At 44.9% G+C, this 22881-nt stretch overlaps 2 protein-coding genes across 7 annotated transcripts in view; both read right to left on the bottom strand.

Moving 5' to 3' along the window:
* Positions 1 to 22881, bottom strand: part of ARHGEF9 (Cdc42 guanine nucleotide exchange factor 9) — a 262693-nt gene that overhangs the window by 24740 nt on the left and 215072 nt on the right. For all 6 annotated transcript variants that reach the window (XM_087971959.1, XM_087971957.1, XM_087971956.1 and 3 more), the window contains one exon: positions 5846 to 5977. In XM_087971959.1, the coding sequence (XP_087828085.1) occupies positions 5846 to 5977 (132 nt within the window). The remainder of the gene's footprint in view (positions 1 to 5845; positions 5978 to 22881) is intronic.
* The window catches only part of LOC148129729 (uncharacterized), a 131267-nt gene that overhangs the window by 10378 nt on the left and 98008 nt on the right, over positions 1 to 22881 (bottom strand). The window contains exon 7 of the mRNA XM_087971963.1: positions 5846 to 5977. The gene's annotated coding sequence lies outside the window, so the exon portion shown is untranslated. The remainder of the gene's footprint in view (positions 1 to 5845; positions 5978 to 22881) is intronic.

Below are 22881 nucleotides of genomic sequence, written 5' to 3'. Positions count from 1 at the left end.
ATAAAAATAAATGGGGACAGGAGGCACGATGGTGCATTTATGCACACCCCTTTGCACTTATACATGTGATATTATGCACTACATGAGACTGGCTCTTATATTCCAAGTGGAGTAATCCAGAAGGACCCTTTCCTCAGGGACTTTTTCAATATTGATGGAGGATTCTGCCCCTGGGAAATTCTGGAGTTTCTCCTTCTTCCATTTTTCTAGGTGCAAGTAAGAGTCTTTTGAAAGGCTTTTTGTGCCCTGCTTTAAAAGAATGCAGAACATCTGAGAAGATTCTTCACAGCTATGAAAAGAATAAGCATGAGGGTACTTTGAGATGCCCATGTGACTTATTTTTATTAAAAAAGGAATAAGTGACCTCTGTCATCTGTTTTATTTCTAAGAATGATTTCAGCCCCTGGGCAGATATTTTCCTGAGAGTGCCCAGGACGGATCTCTAGCCTAGAGCCAACCTAACTCTCGCCAAGCTCAGTAGTGCAAGGAATGATTAAAGAAGCTAGAGCCACTCAGACTTCAGTCAGGAGTTTGAACACAACAATAAGAAATGTAAAATCTTGGAAATTTCAGATGGAACCTCAGCTTTCTTCTATCAGTGAGTTCACTGAGATGGGATTTCTTTGAACGTCACAAATTGCCTCTTCTTGACCTTTTTGCAGCTCAGCTGAGCTTCCATTTACTGTATGAGATAAGCTAGTAATAAATCCCTTTCCTCTGCTGATTATATATAACATTCCTTCCTTCCTTCCATCTTTCCTCCCTCCCTTTCCTCTGTCCCTCCCATCTTTTTTATCTTTTCCTTCCTGCTCCCCATCTCTCTATCTATCCTTCCTTCCTTCCCTCCCTCCCTCCCTCCCTCTTCAAATGACAACTGCCTGCAATTTTCTTGGCAAAATTTTCAGAAGTGGTTTGCCATGGCCTCCTTCTAGTCCTCTAGGCAGGACTAGAACTCCTGGCCTCCCAGTTTTTAGCCTGATACCTTAACCACTATTTCAGACTGGCTCTTGGGTTTCTTGTTTTCTCTCATAATCTCTCAAACCTACCACTGCTTTATGGGATCAATTGATTCTCAGGCTCTGATTAATCTGTCACGGTATCATAGGCAGTACAGCACCTGACCTACGTAACAACTGAGTTAGAAACTGAAATAGGGACAGATGCTTCTACACCGCCCTTGTCTTTATTTTAGCTATCGGCTGACTCTATCACACAACCCGCCGTTGGTCTAAAGAAGAGAATATCTTTAATGAAGTCTAAAATTTCAACCTGTGCAATCTGTCACAATCTGCATTTCCTCTGCATCTTTATTCCCTTTTAAGATGCCGTCATATTGATGTATGGACCAGCTCTAGAGATTCATAGCAACACTACATAAAGTAGATTTTACCAAGTCTGATTTTATTCTGTTTTATCGATGCTCCCTTGAAAGTTGAAATGGAGAGAAGGCGAAAAATGTAAATACATTTCAGGAATGAAAAGCCCAAGACTAACTGCATGCTGCCATGTAAAGATTTAGATCCAAAACTCTGGGGAAGTGGCCGGATTCAAAACCATCCGCTTTAGCATTTTGGAATGCTAAAAATCAAATACTTAGCCAAGAGGAAATTTTTTTTACTGATAAACCAGTAAAAATGTCACTTCTACTAAAACCACACAAGCTGCTATCACAACGGCTTGCAACAAATAGCCCTTGACTTACGACCACAACTGAGCCCAAAATTTGTGTTGCTAAGTGAGAAATTTGTTAAATGGCCCCATTTTTCGACCTTGCTTGTCACCGTTGCTACGTGAATCATGGCAACTCTTAAAAGTTAGTAACACGGTTATTAAGCGAATCTGGCTTCCCCATTGACTTTGCTTGTCAGAAGGTTGCAAACGGGGATCACTGAATCTTGCGACACTGTGACTGTCATAATATGACTCAGTTGCCAAGCAACTGAATTTTGATCATGTGACCATGGGGAATGCTGCAACGGTCGTAAGTGTGAAAGCGGTCATAAGTCACTTCTTTCAGTCCTGTTGTCATTTTGAATGGTCACTAAATGAACTCTTGTAGGTTGAGGACTCCCTGTATTCAGCATTTCTCTTGGTGTCGCCCAGACAGCACATACAACAGGGCGAATGAGTCATTTGAATACCAGTTTACTTAGATATGGGGAATTGAACTAGAGGCACAATGAAGCCCAAGGCAATTAACATCAGAGTTCATTGACTAATCAGCAAGGACCAACTCTGGCCTTGCAAACAGAACGACCCAGCTCAGGCCAAGGCACTCTCAGCTTCTGATATACGACACAGGATCTTATTCACCAGGGGTCCCCAACCACCGGGCCCCGAACCGGTACCGGTCCGTGGAACATTTTCTACCGGGCCGCCGGTTTGCTGGGCGCCGCCATCTTGTTTTGATGAGAAAGTGCTTCCGGTGAGCTTTTCCGGTTGGAAAGCGGCGTTTGGGTCCTGAAGGAATCCTCGCGCCTTAGTTTCATCGAAGGGGGGGCGGCTTCGAACAAAACTAAGGCGCGAGGATTCTTTCAGCACCCAAGGCAAGGCGAGCCGAGCGACCGTCCCGAAGCCGTCCCGAAGCCCATCGACAAAGGTACAAAGGAGGAGTTGAAGGTGGCGGGGAGAAGCGGGGGACGGCTGGCTGGCCGGTCGCTCGGCTCGCCTTGCCATGCGTGCTGATGCCGGTACCGGGCCGCGGATCATTTTGTGATGCCGGTACCGGGCCGTGGCACAAAAAAGGTTGGGGGACACTGTTATTCACCACATTGCAAAAAAGATGTTGAGACTTTGGAAAAAGTGCCTGGAAGGCCTGGAAACTAAAACATATGAAGAACGGTTGCAGGATTTGGGTATGTCTAGTCTAGAGAAAAGAAGGACGAGGGGTGACCTGATAGCAGCATTCCCGTTTTTGAGGGGTGCCACAGAGGGTCAACCTATTCTCCAAAGCACCTGAAAGCAGAACAAGAAGCAATGGAGGGAAACTAATCTAGGAGAGAAGCAACCCAGAACTAAGGAGACATTTCCTAACAGTGAGAACAACTAATCAATGGAATGGCTTGCCTTCAGAAGTGGTGTTGGTTCCATCACTGGAGGCTTTAAGAAGAGATTGGACAGTCAATGGTCTGGAATGGTCTAGGGCAGGGGTGTCCAACCTTGGCCACTTTAAGCCTGGTGGACTTCAACTCCCAGAATTCCCCAGCCAGCAAAGCTGGCTGGGGAATTCTGGGAGTTGAAGTCCACCAGGCTTAAAGTGGCCAAGGTTGGACACCCCTGGTCTAGGTTCTCCTGCTTCAGTAGGGGTTGGACTAGAAGACCCCCAGCTCTATTCTGGTTAATTAGCTTTAACCTCAAAGATGGAATCATGAAGAACAGGGATTCAGGGCTGATCCACAAAAGGCATCATTTCGTTTGGCCTCATTTGGATTACCTGATGAGGTGAGGGATAGATTTAATGTATCCTCATATGACCTTCTGCCAATGAAATCACAGTCCCTTCCTCCACTGCTAAAGAACAAATCCAGAGATGAATCACCTAGATTTGATTTCATCTATACAAATTTGAAAGCAAGAAAAAACAATTCAAGTGCAATGGAAAATTACTAATGGGGGAGACAGATTTCAAGAGTAGCTCATCTAAAAACCCCTTCTTCCTTTTAAGGAATCTTTTAAGCTACATATTTATAATATTTTCCTGGAAATAAATCTAACAATAGGCACAGCGATATAAATTGAGGCACTTTCAATGTGCAAGTTGGAAAGATACTCTTGACCAACGAGGATTTATGGGTTTTTCTTTTTAAAAAATAGCCTATATCTTCTATTGCAACTTTTTACCGTAAATTTCCAAATGCTATCTCCATATCCTTTTACAGGACATATATTTCAGGACATGTTCTGTCACAATCATGCAATGACAGAGCAATGGAGAGAGAAGACACTGTTTGTCATGCCCCTGGTGGAGACTGACTCTGAGGAAGAGGAGGAACAGCCAACAGGGAGTGGGAGTGTGGCTCCAGAGGTGGTGGAGGAGGCTGGGGAAGGGCAGAGGCCGGCTGAGCAGTCAGAGGAGGATCCAGGCCCACCCCCTCTCCATCCTAGGTCACGCAGGGAGGAGAGGATCAGGGAAAAGCGAGGTCTACCCAAGAGGAGATTACCATGATCCTCTGCGTGGCTTGCAGGTGAGAGCTATGTATATAAGTTTGCCACTGAGCAGTTGGAATTTGCAGGAGTCAATTTAGTATTCACCTTGAAAGAGGTTTATCTTTGCTGGCGTTCTTCCCATGGACTTTTCTCTGTTATTTTCCTGGAGTTTATGATTAGTTATCTTGGCTTGCTTCGGAACTCTCGTAAATGCGGTTTGTTTTGGTTTTCTGTTTGCCTCATTATTTACTTTTGTGACTTTAAACTGTGCCTAATAAAACAGTGAAGTTAAGTTGAAGGCCTTACCAGACTTTAATATATGTTTTGGGGTTTGGGTTATTTTGAGAGACTAGGGGTCATCACACTGTTATCTACCTGCTAAAATTTTAAGACAAGCAAGAATCTAACCAAAAGTTTCCTGATTAATTGTTGAAAATTTCAGCTTGTATTTAACACTCCTGCATTCCATTTCTTCCTTCCTTTCTTTTTTGCTGGAGAAAGTGGCTTGTGAGAATAAATAAGCAGCCAATGTGTAGCAGCATACTTTCCTTTATCACTTACAATGAATGTGCACTTCAAACCTATCTCTGAAAGGAAGACTAGACACCCTTGTGGATCACTACCTTGTTGTGGTGAAGGGGCTTGCACAGCTCAAAGAAGCTATGAGCTAAGCTCTACAGAGCCACCCAAGATGGATGGGTCATAGAGGAGAGTTCTGACAAAATGTAATCCTCCAGAGAAGGAAATGGTAACCCACTCCGGCATCCTTGCCAAGAAAACCCCATGGCCAGTACCAAAAGGCTAAGAGACATGACACTCGAAGATGAGTGCATCAAGTCAGAAGGTGTCCAATAAGTCTGGGAGGCAGTGGAGGTCAGGGGGGGGCCTGGCACGCGATAGTCCATGGAGGTCACGAAGAATGGGAAATGACTTAGCAACCGAACAAGAAGAAGGAAGGCTGGTCTTTGATCTAAGAGGGGTGACCATCTTTTCGGAGAAGGAAAATACTTTTTCAAAAAATCCCAAGATCACAGCAGGTGCTATAAGGCCACCACAACATCACCCCACTAAGCATGATCAAAATGTTTTGCTCTGATTCAGATCACATTTGGAGAAGGGGAATTAGCCCCCAAAGGATTGACTATTTTGGCAAGGACCATTTGTAATAGTATGTGAGAATGACCATCGGAGACAAGGCCATGGCCCATAGCTGCATAACAGGCAAAGAAAGAAACCTCAGTAACTTCTCAGGCTGTAAAAGAGATGGGGGAAGATTTATACTTTCAGACTTGCAAGATTCTGTTAATGTAGCCTTACAATAAATTAGAACCAGCTCAGCTGGTCATGTTTCCTGTCTGCTCCACCTGGGGAGGCTGCACCATTTCAGTGGCTCACGATTTTAGATATTGCCACAATATAAAAAGGTGTTGAGACTTTGCAGAGAAGAGCAACAAAGATCACTGGAGCTTTTCAAGAAGAGATTGGACAGCCATTTGTCTGAATTAGTGTAGGGTCTCCTGCTTGAGCAGCGAATTGGGACTAGAAGATCTCCAAGGTCCCTTCCAATTCTGATGTTCTGTTAAAACAGCTGCAAAATGGGTGTTGCAGGACCCAGTGCGACCTAGAGGTACAGGTTGGCTTTCCCTGTCTCCAACCCAAATTCACTGTTCCTCCAGAGGAGAGTCAAAAATGTCCTTACCTTTTTGCAAAGAACCATCTGGTGATCAAAGAGGAAGAAGACCCGCTGCTGGCTTCGTCCATAAGGCTGATATATCCACGACATCTCTCCCGTGTAGATCAACTCAGAGCTGCGATCCAAAATGTCCTCTCCCTGAAAGGAAAGGAGAACTAATCACCCAACAGGATATGATTGTCCCCACTCGAATCTTGCTTTTCTTTTTGTAAAAAGTAAGGAATCGGATTGGCTGAAATCACAACACCAGAACTAAGCGACTGGAAGGTACCTATGTTCAGCTTTATTCAGAACTAGACTTCCTTTCTTAGCTAGGTACACAACATTTTCTATAATAGATTAGAAAGTTAAAGAGACTCAGCAATTAAGCTCAATCCTTGATGAAGGCATCCATGCAATTGACTCATTTTATTTTGTTTTCTGGGCCTATATGATGCTCTAATCATAGCTGACCTTATATAGCATTAAATAAATGGAGGTTTCTTCTTCATTCATTTTCCCGTTACCTAACAGGCCTACAGTTCCCATGTGTTTCCCCCTCCCAAATCCTAACCAGGTTTGGCTTATGAGATCAGCCAAGGTTAGCAAGGTGCTGCTGCTTGCTAAGCATACCTTCACCTCTACAAAGGCTTTCTAGTTTGCGATTCTGAACTGTGCAATTGTTCTCCTCTGTAAATGTGTAATTGTGTCCGTGAACATATCACTTCATGGTTTTGTTTACTCACCCCTACTTTTCTTGCTATCTTACATTTCCTTCCCCTAAAAGAAGCCATGTGAAATACTAGCTGTCTTCTTTCTCAAGTTTTGCTATCCATAATATCAAATCTGCAAGTTGTTGAAGCTTCTGGGTCTTTTTCAAAGGTTATTTTACAATGCAGCAACATTCTGGGTGTATCTGGAAATAAGCCTTTCTTTGCAGCCCTTATTGGTCCAATACAGATAGTCCTCGATTCACAACAGTTCATTTAGTAACTGTTCAAAGTTACAATAGCACTGAAAAAATTGACTTATGACCTTTTTCATGTTTACAACTGTTGCAATGTCCTTGGGGCTCAATTGGGGTTGTAAATCAAGGACTACCTGTAATGCACCCCAAACTTCCTCATTTGCCCTGGTGCCATTCAGAAGACCTTGCGTAGCATCTTGAGATGTTTGGGAAAAGATGCCGAATGGGGCAGAGGTTAAAGATTGGAGCAGGCTCTGCTTCCGTGGGAGATTTAGGATTCCGAACCTCTAAATAGTCTGTAATTTTTTACTATGTTCCATCAATAAGCTGTCTTTTCATTTTTCCATTTTCTCCTTCACTTTTTGAAAAAATTCCCTTGAAAAGTTCACAGCAGAATTTGGTTTAAGATCCTTTGATTCAGCTGTAATTTTTACAAAAAAGGAGGAAAAACCCACTTCTAGTTTGAAACGAGAGGTTCCTCCAGGGAGCAGGGGTCTAATGCATTCATGGGTCATTGCGGTTATTGTTGAAAATAAAGGGAAAAAAGATAAAAATAGAATATTGGCTGTGATGCTCCAGGAACAGTAAGCAACAAAAAAAAAGCCTTAGGGTATAAACATTCCCCTTAAATACCTCTGCTGGATTAACTGAACCAACTTAGAACTATCAGCATTTGGTAAAAGCCATTGTAGTGTCACACACGTCATGAGAAATTATGTCATACGGCATTATTTCTGCAATGACACAATGCACATGATATCACCTGCCTCCCACAGATGCCCATAAATGAAGGGGAATGTAACAGCATATTCAGTGGTGGTATTCAGCCGGTTCACACCGGTTCAAGCGAACTGGTAGCAAGGATTTGGCGTGGGTCACCGAACCGGTAGTAACTTCTGGCTGGCCACGCCCCCAACCTGGTCGCCCGGTTACCACTCCCTTTCTCCGCCCGCCCAATGCCTGATGCTCGCTCATCCCATCCACCCAATGCTCACCCACCCAGTCACTCCTTAAGGTATTTCTTTTTTTCCCCTCCCGACAATCAGCTGTTCCTACGATCAGCTGCGCTGGGATTCCCCTCACTTCTTATTGCTTCACCGAGGAGGCTTCCCTGAGGCCCAGGAGGGCAAAAAATGGAAGGAGGGGGCACAGCCCTCCCCCACTCTATGTTTTTGCCTTCCTGGGCCCCCGGGAAGCTTCCTGGGAGCAAAACCGCCCCCCAGGAGGCTTCCCTGAGGCCCAGAAGGCCCAAAAATGGGGGGGTGTGTGCAAAAAAAGCCATGCCCACCCAGTCACATGACCACACCCACATAGCCATGCCTACCTAGCCACAGCCACATAACTGGTAATAAAAAAAAATGAATCCCACCACTGAGCATATTCATATATATGGCACATACTGCACACACATACATGCATACATATACAGGTAGTCCACGACTTACAACCACAACTGAGCCCAAAATTTTTGTTCTGAAGTGAGACATTTGTTAAGTGTGTTTTGTCCCTTTTTACGACCTTTCTTGCCATGGTTGTTAAGTGAATCATTGCTGTTGATAAATTAGTAACTCAGTTGTTAAGTGAATCTGGCTTTGCTTGTCAAAAGGTGTCAAAAGGGGATCACATGACGTTGGGACACAGCAATGATCATAAATATGTACCAGTTGCCAAGCCTCTGAATTTTGATCACATGATTACGGGGATGCAACAAAGGTCATAACTGTGAGAATGTGAATAAGTCACATAAGTCAGTGCCATTGTAAGTTTGAACAGTCACTAAATGAACTGTTGAAAGATGAGGACTATCTGTATACCTACGTACATATACTGTATATATACTCTGTGTGTGTGTGTGTCTGTCTGTCTGTGTCTGTGTGGAGAGAGAGAGAGAGAGAGAGAGACAGAGACATTACAGTGAACATTAAATATGTAACTTAAAGGTATGTTGTCAAGCTTACACACACAAACATACCTAGTATCTGTTTACAAATATATAAACTGTCAACTGATGTATAAAATCCCTTCCCACTACTATGAGTGGTCTGTGTCCTCTTCTTCCATGTCGTGGTCTCTACCAGGAGTTTGTGGGTTCAGTGAAGGATCTTCGCTGTTCCTAGCACTGAACTCTTCTGGACAGAGTACATGGGATCTATTGGAACGCGTCTTCCAGCTTAGGAGCCACAGACCCGAGTGCTGCTAACACCTCCTGGGATTACTTTGATCTTTACTTTCCATATTGTCTCCACTTCTTCCTTCATGCTCTGGTACTTTTCCAGTTTCTCACACTTCTTACAGATTAACAGAGTTGGAAGGAACCTTGTAGTTCATCTAGTCCATCCCCCCGCCACCCAAGCAAGAGACCCTACACCATTTCTGACAAATGGCAGTCTAATCTCTTCTTGAAAATCTCAAGTGATGAAGCTCCCACAACTTCCAAAGGCAACTTCTGTTTCATCGGTTTATTGTTCTCACTGTCAGAAAATTTCTCCTTATTTCCAGGTTAAATCACTCCTTGTTCCGTTTCCATCCATCATTCCTTGTCTGGTCTACAAATGCTTTAGAAAATAGGCTGACCCTCACCCATATTTGTGGGAGCCCCTCAAATATTGGAAGACTGCTATCCTGTCTCCCCGGTCCTTCTCTTCACTAGACTAGCCAGGCCCAGTTCCTATAACTGCTGTTCATACGTTTTAGCCTGCAGTCCCCTAATCATCCTGGTTGCTCTTCTCTGCACTTTTTCTAGAGCCTCAACATCTTTTTTATGGTATGGTGACCAAAACTGGATGCAGTACTCTAGGTGTGGTCTTACTAAGGCTTTATAGAGTGGTATTAGTACCTCACTTGACCTTGATTGTATCCCTCTGTTAATGCAACTTAGGACTGCATGGGCTTTTTTGGCTGCTGCTGCATATTGCTGGCTCATATTTAGCTGGTTGCCCACTAAGACTCCAAGATCCAAGTGTAGGACTTCTCTACACTGAATTTCATTTTGTTACATAGGGCCTGGTGTTCTAGTCTGTAAAAATCCATCTAGATCTTGAGCCCATCTTCTAGGGTGTTAACTATTCTTGCTAGCTTAGTATCATCTGCAAATTTGGTAAGTTCTCCTTCTGTTCCCTCATCTAAGTCGTTAATGAAGATATTGAAGAGTACTGGGCCTAAGATGGAACCTTGTGGCACCCCACTGCTTGTTTCCCTCCATGTAGACTTAGATCCATTAAAGACTACTCATTGAGTACTATTTGTCAACCAGTTGCAAATCCATCTGAAGGTGGTACTATCTATCCCACATTTTTCTAGCTTACCAAGATGTAGGTTGTGGTCTACTTTGCCAAATGCCTTGCTGAAGTCTAAGTATGTTATGTCCACAGTATTTTGCTGGTCTATCAATTTAGTCACTTTGTTGAAGAATGAAATAAGATTGGCTTGGCATGATCTGTTTTTAACAAACCTGTGCTGACTGCTAGTTATTACTTTACTTGTTTCTAGATGTTGGCAGATCTGTTTTTTTATTATCGTTTCCAGTATCTTCCCAGGTATTGATGTTAGGCTGATTGGTCTATAGTTTCCTGGGTCTGTTTTTTTCCCCTTTTTTTGTAGATGGGAACCACATCAGCTCTTTTCCAGTCCTCTGGTAGTTCCCCGGTGCTCCAGGATTTTTGAAAGATATGGTGCAGTGGTTCTGAGATGACCTCTGCCAGCTTCTTTAAAACTCTGGGATGTAATCCATCAGGCCCCGGTGATTTGTTTTCATCAAGATCAGACAGGTGTTCTCTTACTATTTTTTTTTTGCTTATTTTAACTTTTATTTCTGGTCTGTCTTTTACAGTTATGTTTTTGGTGGGTTGGGCTATTGTTTCTTTTTGCATAAAGACCAGTGCAAAGAATGAGTTAAGCAGTTCTGCTTTCTCTCTGTTGCCTGTTACTTCCTTGCCATCTTCTCTCTTTAGTGGGCCGACTGTTTCCTTGATTTTTTTCTTGTTATTTATATGTTGGAAGAAACTTTTTAAATTATCTTTGACTTTTGTTGCAAGTCTTTGTTCATTCTGAGCCTTTGCTATCCTGACTTCGTCTTTGCAGATTCTGGCTATCTGCTGATATTCTGCCTTAGTTGTGTATTTCCATTTTTTGTACTTGTCCTTTTTGTCTTTCAATTTGTCAGAGAGATCTTTGTGTAGCCATGCTGGTTTCTTATTGGATTTCTTATTTTTCTTTCTCAGAGGTATTGTGCTAGTCTAGGCTTTTATGATCATACTTTTCAGTTTCTCAAGATTCTTGAGTTGTTTTCCCCTTTAGGATCTTCATCCAAGGAATCTTCTTCCTGATGTTGCTGTCACTTGGCACTGCTATCACCACCGCTGTCTTCGGGTCTTTGTCTACTACTACAATGTTCTTTGTGATTGATGTACCTGGCTGTCCATCTGGATCTGGAAATTCCACAGGATCATAACCCTCTTATTTTCCACCACCTTCAGCGGGGACTCCCATCCAGACCTGGAGAGAGTCATACACTGTGTAGTTTTCCTGTCCGCAATAGCAATAGCACTTAGACTTATATACCGCTTTATAGTGCTTTACTGATGTCGTTATCATGAATATCATGACATCTGCATTCACTGTACTGAATTTTTATTCAGGCATTTCCTTTCCTCAAAACATACAGAAAGATTAGATTGGTGCCATTTACTAAACTAGATTAAATTATTTTGTTTCACAGTTGTACCTATTGTCTTACTAAGTTGTTTAAACATAATAAGCCATAATAATATTTATCCGTCTGGGGTATAACCTATTACATGAATATAGCAATTATGCATGCATAATCCCAATTTAGGATTTAGCAAACCATAGGAACTCAGCCATCAATGAAACCAAACCTGATTACAGCAATAGCACTTAGACTTATATACTGCTTCATAGTGTTTTACAGTCCACTCTATGCTGGCTCTCTGTAGAGTCAGCATATTGTCCCAAATAATCTAGGTCCTCATTTTACCAACCTCAGAAGGATGGAAGGCTGAGTCAATCTTGAGCAAATGAGAATAGAACTGCCAGCCGTGGAATGCAGAGTTAGCCTGCAATATTACATTCTAACCACTGCACCACTAATGCTCCTTTTATGGTCCAATTATGGTCATTGTACAGATGTAACCTGACTACCACATTGTCTAACCTTGACCCAGTTTATGACACCGGGGGGAGTTGCTGTTAGTAAGATAGGCAGCATATAAATTTTATAAAGAAAAATAAAATAATCTAGTGAACCGATGTCTAGTAAGGATCATTCAAACCATGGATCTCACTCTAACAATTTTTTCAAATTTAGAAAGCATCTAAATGGTCTTCTCCTTTATGAATAGTCATAGACATAGTTAAATCTTCAGAGAGTGGAATAAGGGAGCTTTCATAAGGCAAATTATGTTGCAGAGACAACTCTACCAAAATGATCTGTTCAAGGTGCTGAAAAGCTCTGTCATAACTCTGTAGTCTCTTATAATTGTATCTCACTTTGTCTTTTATTCCATCATATCCTTTGAGCTGACTTAATATAGCAATCAAATTCATACCAGAGGTGATTTATTTGATTTCCAAGATAGTTTTAATTCACAATTATGTGAATTAAAGACAGCTCTGCTGAACCTCTAAAAGAAGGGGACAATCCAGTCCTCACTGCTTGTTTTTCAGTATCTTTTAAATAAGGACGCTCATGCAGTGTCTCAAAAGCTAGAGATAACCAGAGTTCATTTAAGGACAAACAGAAGGCAGAAGGACCTGGATTGTCCATTTATTTAAGAGAGAACCGCTCATCTTATGTGCCATAACTCCGGGCAGCTCACAGCAGCAGCGATAAGAACATTAAAAAACAAAGCTAATATAAAACAACATTCTAAATAAATAAAAACAAAAAACGAACTCCTAGGCTCTAAATTAAGACTCCCCTAAAAGGTTTTTTAAAAATTACAGTGGCTGAGCTCCAGCCTTACCAAACTCCAATGCCTATGGGTTGGACTGGCAGCCAGTACAATTCAAACAGCAGCAAACCGAGGGGCACCCAGTACTGTGCAAGCTGCTGCATTCTGGAGCAACTGTAATTGCTGGATGGTCTTCAAGGTCTGCCCCAGGTAGAGCATATTTCAGTAATTGAACCAGGAAGTCATCAAGGCATGAATGATAATGAACAAGGCCTCCATATCCAGACATGAACACAACTGATGCACAAGGTAGATCTGTGTAAAGGTCCATCTAGTTAGGATAGCTACCTGTTCCGTCAGCAAGAGTAGTGAACTCGTGAGGACCCTAAATTGCATGCCAACTCTGTTCAGGGGAGTGCTCTCCCATTGAGAGTCAGAGATGACATCTCTCAGGATCAAGGGACACCAACACCTCAAGTCAACCCATCAAGCTAGCATTGAGTTGGAACCAGTTCCTCCCATCTTGATTCCCACATCCTCCAGACCAGCGATCCCCAACCTTTCCCCCTTGGCAACCCAGTGCAGTGCAGGAGGGACATGTGAATAGTAGGCACATGTGTGCATGCACAGCTCCATTGCAGTGAGCAGCAGGCACACATGCCCTCTTCTCACAAATGGAGCTTTGCACATGAGTGGTGGGTGTTTGTGCTTGCGTGCAAAACTCCATCTAGTCGAATGGAGCTTTGTGCATGCTTGCCTGCCACTTGTGAAAGTGGAGCTTTGCGCATGCACTTGCCTATGGCTCACATGGCCCGGTTTGATACAGGCACAGTTGTAGGTCGTGACTGCTCTGGACACTAATCAATGCCTGCCTGGCCATGGGTTGTGTAAGTGTGCATCATCAAGATGTTGATGGTGCCGCATCCCATCCTGTCAAATGTTTTCACCCAAAACTTCAGATGGTAAGGAAGAGCAATGAGTGACCCAAATACTGAGGTACCCCACACAAGAAGGTCTAAGGTTGGACCTCTCTCTTCTCCCACACTAACATTCACTGGAATTAGCCATGAAGGAAGGAGAAAAAAACACTGCAAAACAGAGTCCTCCACTCTCAGTCCCTGAAGCTGCTCCAGAAGAATCCATGGTCCTTGGATTCAAAAGCTGCCAAGAGATGCAATCCATCCCCATCCAGAGTTCATCTCCAAGAACCAATTTAGAAGCAAGCTGCTAAAATACCCAGTACTTTATCTCCTTGACCCAGATATCAGACGCTATGTAAAATCTCCTTATTTCCCTAGGGAAGCAGTATTTAGAAAGTCCTGGATTCTTTCAACACCACCATAAAGGAAACCTGAGAATGCTACTGTGATGGTGACGCAGTTAAAGATTATTATTTGTGGCTAGTGAATGGCAAAATCCCACTGACTTCACAGCAGTGATGAATATGCAAATGTGTATGTCTAAGAATAACTTTCCCCAATGCAATGCCAAGTAGATGCATGTGGCCCTTGGGGATAACTGCTAGAGAAAAACAAGAATACCCAGAAGAAAATGATATAATCTTGACTCCAGGCATTTCATTGTGATGGAGGAAGAAATAGATATATCTGCAATGGCTGGTAAGCAACAGTCCAATGCTGCAGGTCCCCTCTGAGCTTGGTTGTTTTCTTGCAAATGTTTCATTACCAAACTAGGTAACATCCTCAGTGTTAGAAGGGAGTGGTGTTTGCTCTCATTTTATATACTAGTGGCTTGCTTGTTAAAGTAACAATTTATCTCAGGGCCAATGAATCACCTGTAGCCCTTAAAAACAGACACATCTAAATCTTGCAGAGTTTTAGATGGATCACCTGTGTTTTAAGAGCAGGGCTCATCCTCCTTGAAGCAATCTCTTCCTTGGACATCAAAGGACAGATCAACTTTATTTTTATTTATTTATTTGATTTGTCAATCGCTTACAAGATAACAGATATAAGTATAAACATAGTTTTGAATGCATGAGATGGATACGTATAAGAAAAATAAAAAGAAACAATAGGACAGGGACGGTAGGCACAGTTTGTGCACTTATGCACAAGGCACAAGGCTACAGGCCTCTTAGGAAGTGGGTGAGGTCAATAGTAGACAGTCTAAGGTTAAAGTTTTTGGGGTTTGGGGAAGAGACCACAGAATCAGGTAGAATATTCCAAACATTGACCACTCTGTTGCTGAAGTCGTATTTGGTGCGGTTAACCTTGAGTTTGTATCTATTGTGTGCTCTTGTATTGTTATGATTGAAGCTGAAGTATTCATTTGCAGGTAGGACATTGCAATGTATGATTTTATATACTATATTTAGATCGGACCAAAGGCGGCGTAGTTCGATGTTTTCTAGGTCTAGTCTAGTCCAATTTAATTATGGTACCCTGCTGATAATAAATTCTTATTTGCTCCCAATGAGACAGAAAGCCCAGAACAGGAAACATCTGCTGCTGATCTAATGTTGATGAATCCAAATGCTTCTGTAATCCTGCTAGGGGGCCTCAGTGCTAGATTGGGTCCTAACAACCATAGCCCAGTCTACCCAAAGCCTAAAGGTCCCCTTCCCAACCTGAAGATAATGGATGTCTTCTCACCTGTTGCTCACAGGATCCAAACCAAACTTTGCAGGCTTCTGTCTGGCTCAGCCTTTAGGCTAAACCTCCACCTTCTAAATGGGCCTCTTGAAAGTGACCTTCCAACCAAACTCATCTGTCTTGCTCCAGAATGATCATTGATAGAATGATTAATCAATGGAACAGCTTGATTCCTGTAGATGTGGATACTCCACCAGTGGAGGTTTTCCAGATTGTGCATGCCAGATGCAAAAGACCAAGTTCACACGTGAATTAAACCGATTAATTGCTAAAAACCTACCCACAGGAATAATCTTCTCATCCAGTGGTCAGCACCTACCAATGGTCAGGAGCTAGATAATGGTCAATGGAATTCAAGGTCTTAGTCCACTTGTAACAATGTATGGATTCTAGGCTAATCCCATTTTAACTCAACTCCAGGCTCTTCCACTCCTTCCCTTAGAGTTGGGATAGTTTAAGGGTTTAAGTTGGACAGGAGATTGGACTAGAAGCCAAACAAGGTCCCTTCCAGCCCTATAATTCAATGACTATACAATCATCTCTAGAGGCCTCTCTCCTGATCACAAACCCCTCGTTTTTCTTGCAGGACTTAAGCAATGGAAATAAGTCTTCCTCACCTCTACAGCCTCAGATAATGATCCAGATGAGCAGGGGTGGGATCCGACAGGGTTAACTATTGGTTCAGTGATTATGAGGTTCAGTGATTTACGATGTGCTTCCCTGCACCCTGGGTGGGCACGCCTGTAAATCGTCATCGGCACGCTGCACTGCGTGCAGAGAAGCAGCCTTTGAAAAATGACTTTTTTCCTGCTTTTTTAACTGCAGCTGTGCCTCCTGCGGCAGCTGAAGTTGTAAAAAGCAGGAAATAAAGATCAGGTAAGAACCCAGGTGGGCGGGTGGGCAAAAACATCAGCAGACATAGAACCTGTTCTATGTCTGCTGCTCTTCAGAGCTACCGGTTCTACGGAGGTGGACAGAACCGGTAGAAACGCACCCCTGCAGATGAGTGAAAAAAGAACCCCACGGGAGTGGATTCTCCAAATAAGTGTCATGGATGACCAAGTTTCTTGTGCAAGAAACAACTGCAAAACTGCTGTTCCTGCTCTCCAGAGGAACCAGGTTGCTTGGAAGGAGGCAGCCTTGCTTTGGGGGTTGTATTAGTCTGCAAAGCAAATGTTTCCATCACTGGAGCTCTTGTGTGCTAATGAGCAGTTGATTACTTGATTAACGTTCTACGTGACAGAAAGAATAGAATGAAGAGAAGAGGGATGGAGCAACAACCCTTCACTTTCCCATTCTGCTTCTGGCAGTAGGTTGGGGAGGGGTAGCAATGCTGTTTTCTCCCTCCCCTCCTTTCCCCACCACCCTGGGGGGTCCTATCTCATCACTGCTGCTTGAGCGTTGAAAACAGGATGTTGGCTGCCTGTATCACATTTTTATTCCCACTGACCTCTGGATTTAATGATGCAGCATTGCTCTCCCATATGTTACATAATTAACAGCACAGAGGTTTTCATTAGAGGCGTCACAAATAACTGGAAGAAGTGGGAGACAGAAGCAATTTAAAGGGACAGCACCAATTACATTTCTGTACAGTTAAGTCATTTTCCTAGAATCTGATAATACTGGGACATGCCAAAAAACCACTTAGGGAATGAGACTATAGAAATGAATTAGGATGTAATACAGAGGGGTCATGTCATACTAATTAGATATGCTAATCAGAAGAAAGGAACAATGGCCAGTGGAAAGATATCTCAGTGGCTTTCTTACCAAGAAGACTCAACAATGAAAATGAGCATAAAAAGTGGCTAGGAAAATAAGCTTGTAACGTATCTTTGTGTTTCTTTCAGACAAGCCAATTCATCAAGGGAAGTGTCAACCTTGGCAACTTTTAATAGGTGTGGAGCTGGATTTCCAGAATGCTGGGAGGGGAGCACATAGAAGTTGCCAACACTGAGAAGTGCTACTCTAGACGAGAAGGCACACATCTGAAGATTTAGTATTGCTTTATAATGCCTTGGTAAGACCATGCTTATTTCTATTGCAGAAGTTGGCTAGGATCAAATTTACTTCAATGCTGGCAAATGGACCAACTTAGGGGGAGCACCCCAAACCATTTGGGACATGCATCACTGGGCATCACTGTTGCTTGCTGTTTTCCAGCCTTAGGACCAAGAGCCAAACATCCTGCTGTACCATATGGTGGAACTGACCCTCTGCACACAGGTTGCGTTTGTAGCTTTGGTATTATTTTAAATTTCCAGCCTGTGAGAACCAACACATTTTTGTGGATGGGAAGAACAAAATATTAAATAATTAAATATTAAATAATCAATAGATAAATACATACATAGATATTAGTCATTTTGGGGCTCATACATACATTCATACACATACATACATACATGGCACTGGGAGTGCTGATAACAGAGTTAGAAAGGACCGTGGAGGTCTTCTAGTTTGATCCCCTGCACAAACAGGAGACATTATACCCATTCTGGAGAAATAGCTATGCAATCTCTTCTTAAAAACCTCTAGTGATGGAGCACCCATTAGCTTCTGGAGGCAAGTAGTTCTACTGATTAATTGTTCTCGCTGGGAGGAAGTTTCTCCCTAGTTCTAGGTTGGTTCGCTACTTGGTTACTTTCATCCATTGTTTCTTGTTCTGCCTTTAGGTGCTTTGGAGAATAGGTGGACCCCCTCTTCTTTGTGGCAGACCCTCAAATATTGGGACACTACTATTATATCAAGGAAAGCCGAATGTAAGTATGGTGAAAGCAATGGAATTGAGGGGACGGGGTGGTGCAAGGGGCTTGTATGATATTTTGTGTTTGTTTTGCTTTAGGGAAGAATGACTTTATCATGTCTCAATATCCTATTTCTAGAAAAATCTCTCCACCGAGAACATGAAGTCAAGCAAATATAAACAACATCTGCCAAAAAGTTGTAAGGTTATCATAGTTGTACCTGATACATATAGACCCTGTGATGACCCCTAGTCTCTCAAAATAACCCAAACCCCAAAACATATATTAAAGTCCGGTAAGGCCTTCAACTTAACTTCACTGTTTTATTAGGCACAGTTTAAAGTCACAAAAGTAAATAATGAGGCAAACAGAAAACCAAAACAAACCGCATTGACGAGAGTTCCGAAGCCAGCCAAGATGACTAATCATAAACTCCAGGAAAATAACCGAGAAAAGTTCATGGGAAGAACGCCAGCAAAGATAAACCTCTTTCAAGATGAACACTAAATTGACTCCTGCAAATTCCAACTGCTCAGTTGCAAATTTATATACATAGCTCCCACCTGCAAGCCACGAGGAGGATCATGGTAATCTCCTCTTGAGTAGACCTCACTTTTCCCTGATCCTCTCCTCCCTGCATGACCTAGGATGGATAGGGGATGGGCCTGGATCCTCCTCTGACTGCTCAGCCAGCCTCTGCCCTTCCCCAGCCTCCTCCACCACCTCTGGAGCCACACTCCCACTCCCTGTTGGCTGTTCCTCCTCTTCCTCAAAGTCAGTCTCCACTAGGGGCATGACACTATCCCCCCCGCAGGGCCCCCTCCCCCAGGACCAGGCAGACGAGGACGTTGAGGAAACCGAGCGTGAAAGTCCTGGACCAAACGAGGAGCATAAACATCAGTGGCATCGACCCAGGTGAAGTCCTCTGGTCCATAACCTTTCCATGCCACCAAATACTGAAATTGGCCCTGCAACTGGCGTGAATCTCGGATGCTATCCACTTCGTACTCCTCCTCTCCCAGAGGGGCTACTGGGGCCAGCAGTGATGGAGCCAGTCTATGCGGACTGTCGGCCGAGGCAGGGACTAAGAGGGAACCATGAAAAACAGGATGGATACGCATGGTCCGTGGCAAGGAGAGGCAATAAGCTACAGGATTGATCACCGCCTCGACCGGAAAAGGTCCCAAGTAACGGTGATCTAGCTTTTTCGATGGTCGCATCATTGGTAATTATCAAGTAGAGAGCCAAACCCGATCGCCGACCGCTAAAGGTGGAACATCGCAACGATGTCAGTCTGCAAACCGTTTATAGTCCTCCTTGGCTCTCTCTAGTTCAGGGGTGGGCAAACTTTTTGGCTCGGGGCCGCATTGACTTTTAAAATTTGACAGACGGGCCGGGTCAGCACAAGATTTTTGGGAATCGCCCCCACCCTTTCCCCCTCTTCTCCTCCTTCCCCCCCTCGGAGGCCCCTGAGCCAGGAGTTGCTACACCGACGCGGTCGCACGGCTCCAGTCCCGCATTGCCTCGGGAAGGAAAGGCAAAAAGGAAGAGCCGCGGCGGTGCTTTGCAACAGCAGCAGCGGCACCGGAGGCTCAGGCTCAGCGGCTCCTAGTTTTGTCTTTTCCTTCCCAAGGCAATGCGGGACTGGAGCCGCGTGGAGCTGCGCTGGCGGTAGCAACTCCTGACAGCCCCAGCCGGACACCTGAGCGGAGCCCGGGCGGAACTGCCTGTTGCTGCTGCCGGAGCACCGCCGGTCACCTCCTCCAGCAGCCCGCCCGCCCGCTGGGCTTCCTCCGCCGTGCGGCTCGGGGCCAGACGCGAGCACCCTCGAGTTAAAAGGAAGCCGAAAGTTGCTGGGAAGTTGCTCGGGTTTCCGGGGCTTCAGGCTTAAACTTTGCACAGGCAAAGTTTGCAGGCGGAGCGTCTTCCCGCCAAGGAGCGGGAAGGGTTCCGCCCGGCGGGTGGCCGGGCGGGCTGCTTGGAGGAGGCGACCCGGCGGTGCTCCGGGTTTCCTCCACCGCGTGGCTCAGGGCCAGGCGTGAGCGCCCGTGAGGAAAAAGGAAGCTGCAAGTTGCTGGGAAGTTGCTGGGAGCAGGCTTTTAAAGTGCCGCCCGAGCAGGACCGCCGAGCTGGGAAACGGGCACCAAGGCAGGGCAAGGCTCCACCAGCAGCGGCCTAGCTTTAGGTGGCTCCAAGCAGCCCGCCGCCCACCGGGCGGAACCCTTCCCGCTCCTCGGCCGGAAGACGCTCCCGCCTGCAAAATTTGCCTTTGCAAAGTTTAAGCCTGAAGCCCCGGAAAAAGGGGGATCGGCGGGACTCACCTTCAGAGAGGTTGCACTCGAAGGTGATTTTGAACTCCCAGCCGAGGCCTTTGCAAAGTTCTTCTTTTCTTTCCTACCCCGAGAGCGCTCCGCACTGCTTTGCAGCTTTGGGGCCACGTGGCGCAGGGCAATACGCCACGCCCAGCGATTTTTTTCAGGGGCGGGCCGGATTGGACAGACCAACGGGCCGGATGTGGCCCGCGGGCCGTAGTTTGCCCACCCCTGCTCTAGTTGATCGCGGACCATGTGGTGCACGGCTTTTAACTCCTGCAAAAAGGTATCCACTGCCAGAACTGGGGAATCAGACGGGGCTAAAGGGAAAAGTCGTGGATGAAACCCATAGTTAGCAAAGAAAGGGGACACACAGGTGGATGCATGTTAAGCATTGTTATAAGCGAATTCTGCCACCGGCAGCACTTCCACCCAATACTCTTGTTGAGTATTGCTGAAACAGCGGAGGTACTGCTCCAAAATAGCATTCACTCTCTCTGTCCCCCCCATCAGTTTCGGGGTGATGAGCAGACGACAGACACGGCTGAACCTGCAGTTTCGCGAGTAGGGTCTGCCAGAAGTGTGCCATAAATTGGACCCCTCGATCTGATACCATGCGGTCTGGTAACCCATGCAACCGGAAAACATGGGAGATAAACAATTGAGCTGTTATCTTGGCCGATGGAAGACCTGCACATGGAATAAAGTGGGCCATTTTAGTCAATATATCCACCACTACCAAAATGGTTGTGGCACCATTCGATGGTGATAACTCAATGATGAAATCCAATGAAACTGCCCCCCACGGTCGTTCTGGCATGGGCAAAGGCTGCAAGAGACCAGGGGGTGCACCAGGAGCATACTTGGCTTGGCGACAGATCCCACAGGACGCCACATATCCTGACACATCATGTTTAAGTCTTGGCCACCAAAATGTCCTAGAGATGAGGTGCAGTGTTTTGAACACCCCAAAGTTTCCTGCCGCCTGACTATCATGACATTGACGTAGGATAAGGCCACGAAGAGGACCTCCAGGCACATAAATGCGATCATGGAACCGCAACAGGTCCCCAATATACGCCCAAGGAATCTCTTGTCTCCCATTCTCCTCCAATTCTTGACGTCGAGCTGCCACAAATGGGTCCTGCTGCTGCGCCTCCTGAATCCTCACTCAAAGGTCCACAGGTTCCTCAGTGGCCACAAACCACTCCAATGGAATTACCGTCCTGGGTAAGATTTTATCCTCCCTTCGGTTATATTTGGGCTTCTGAGTTAGGGTGTCGGTGCGTTGATTCCCTCCACTCGGAACATAGGTCACCCAGAAATCAAATCAAGCAAAGAATAAGGACCATCTCACCTGATGCTGGTTCAATGTCCGAGCTGAACGTAGGTGTTCCAAATTGCGATGATCTGTCCGAACCTCAATTTGGTGACGAGCCCCCTCCAGGTGGTGCCGCCATGTCTCAAAAGCGACCTTAGCCACCAATAGCTCCTTGTCCCAAATGGTATAGTTGCGCTCTGGAGCCCACAACTTCCGGGAATAATAAGCGCACGTGAACAAGGTGCCTGCGGAAGCATAGGCCTGGAGGAGCACCGCACCAACAGCCACATCGGAAGCATCTGTTTCCACCACAAATGGCTGGCTGGATCAGGGTGTTTGAGGATAGGCTCAGAAGCAAAGGCGACTTTCAACGCCTCGAAAGCTGCCTGCTCCTCAGCACCCCAATGGAACTTCTCCCTCTTCTTGAGCAGATTAGAAAGGGGAGCAGTGAAGGCAGCAAAGCGGGAAATAAATGTGCGGTAGTAGTTCGCAAACCCCGACAGTCGTTTCACATTCTTAACCCACTGTGGAGGTTCCCACTCCTGCAACAATTTAATTTTTTCCGGGCCCATTTCCACCCCAGCAGGTGAAATACGATATCCCAAGAAGTCAATCGTGGTTTGTGCAAACTGACACTTCTCACGTTTAGCAAACAAGTGGTTATCACGCAAACGTTGCAACACTAGCTACACATGCTGCCAATGTTCCTGCAGGGAGTCTGAGTAAATCAAAATGTCATCTAAATAAATGACCCCAAATTGATCCAACAAATCACGGAAAACATCGTGCATGAAATGCATGAACACAGCTGGGGCATTGGTTAGTCCAAAAGGCATCACGGTATACTCAAAATCTCCGTACCTCGTCTGGAAAGCTGTTTTCCACTCATCCCCTGCACGAATGCAAATCAGATTGTAGGCCCCACACAAGTCCAACTTCATAAAGATCTTAGCTTGACGAAGCCGCTCAATCAGTTCAGGGATGAGAGGAAGCGGGTACCGATTCCTCACTGTGATTGCATTCAACTTGCGGTAATCACAACACAAACATAGCTCCCCCGATTTCTTTTTCACAAAAAGCACCGGTGCAGCCAATGGGGAGGTAGAAGGCCGGATAAACCCTTTCCGGAGGTTCTTGTCAATAAAATCCTGCAATGCGGCCAACTCTGGATCCGACAGAGAATATA

Source organism: Notechis scutatus, chromosome 10 (genome assembly GCF_049901735.1).
Source record: "Notechis scutatus isolate UNSWTSFEM ecotype Mainland chromosome 10, rNotScu1.2, whole genome shotgun sequence".
Taxonomy (NCBI): Eukaryota; Metazoa; Chordata; class Lepidosauria; order Squamata; family Elapidae; genus Notechis; species Notechis scutatus.
The sequence above is the reverse complement of the archived record's forward strand: the minus strand, read 5'-3'. Positions and strand labels throughout refer to the sequence as shown.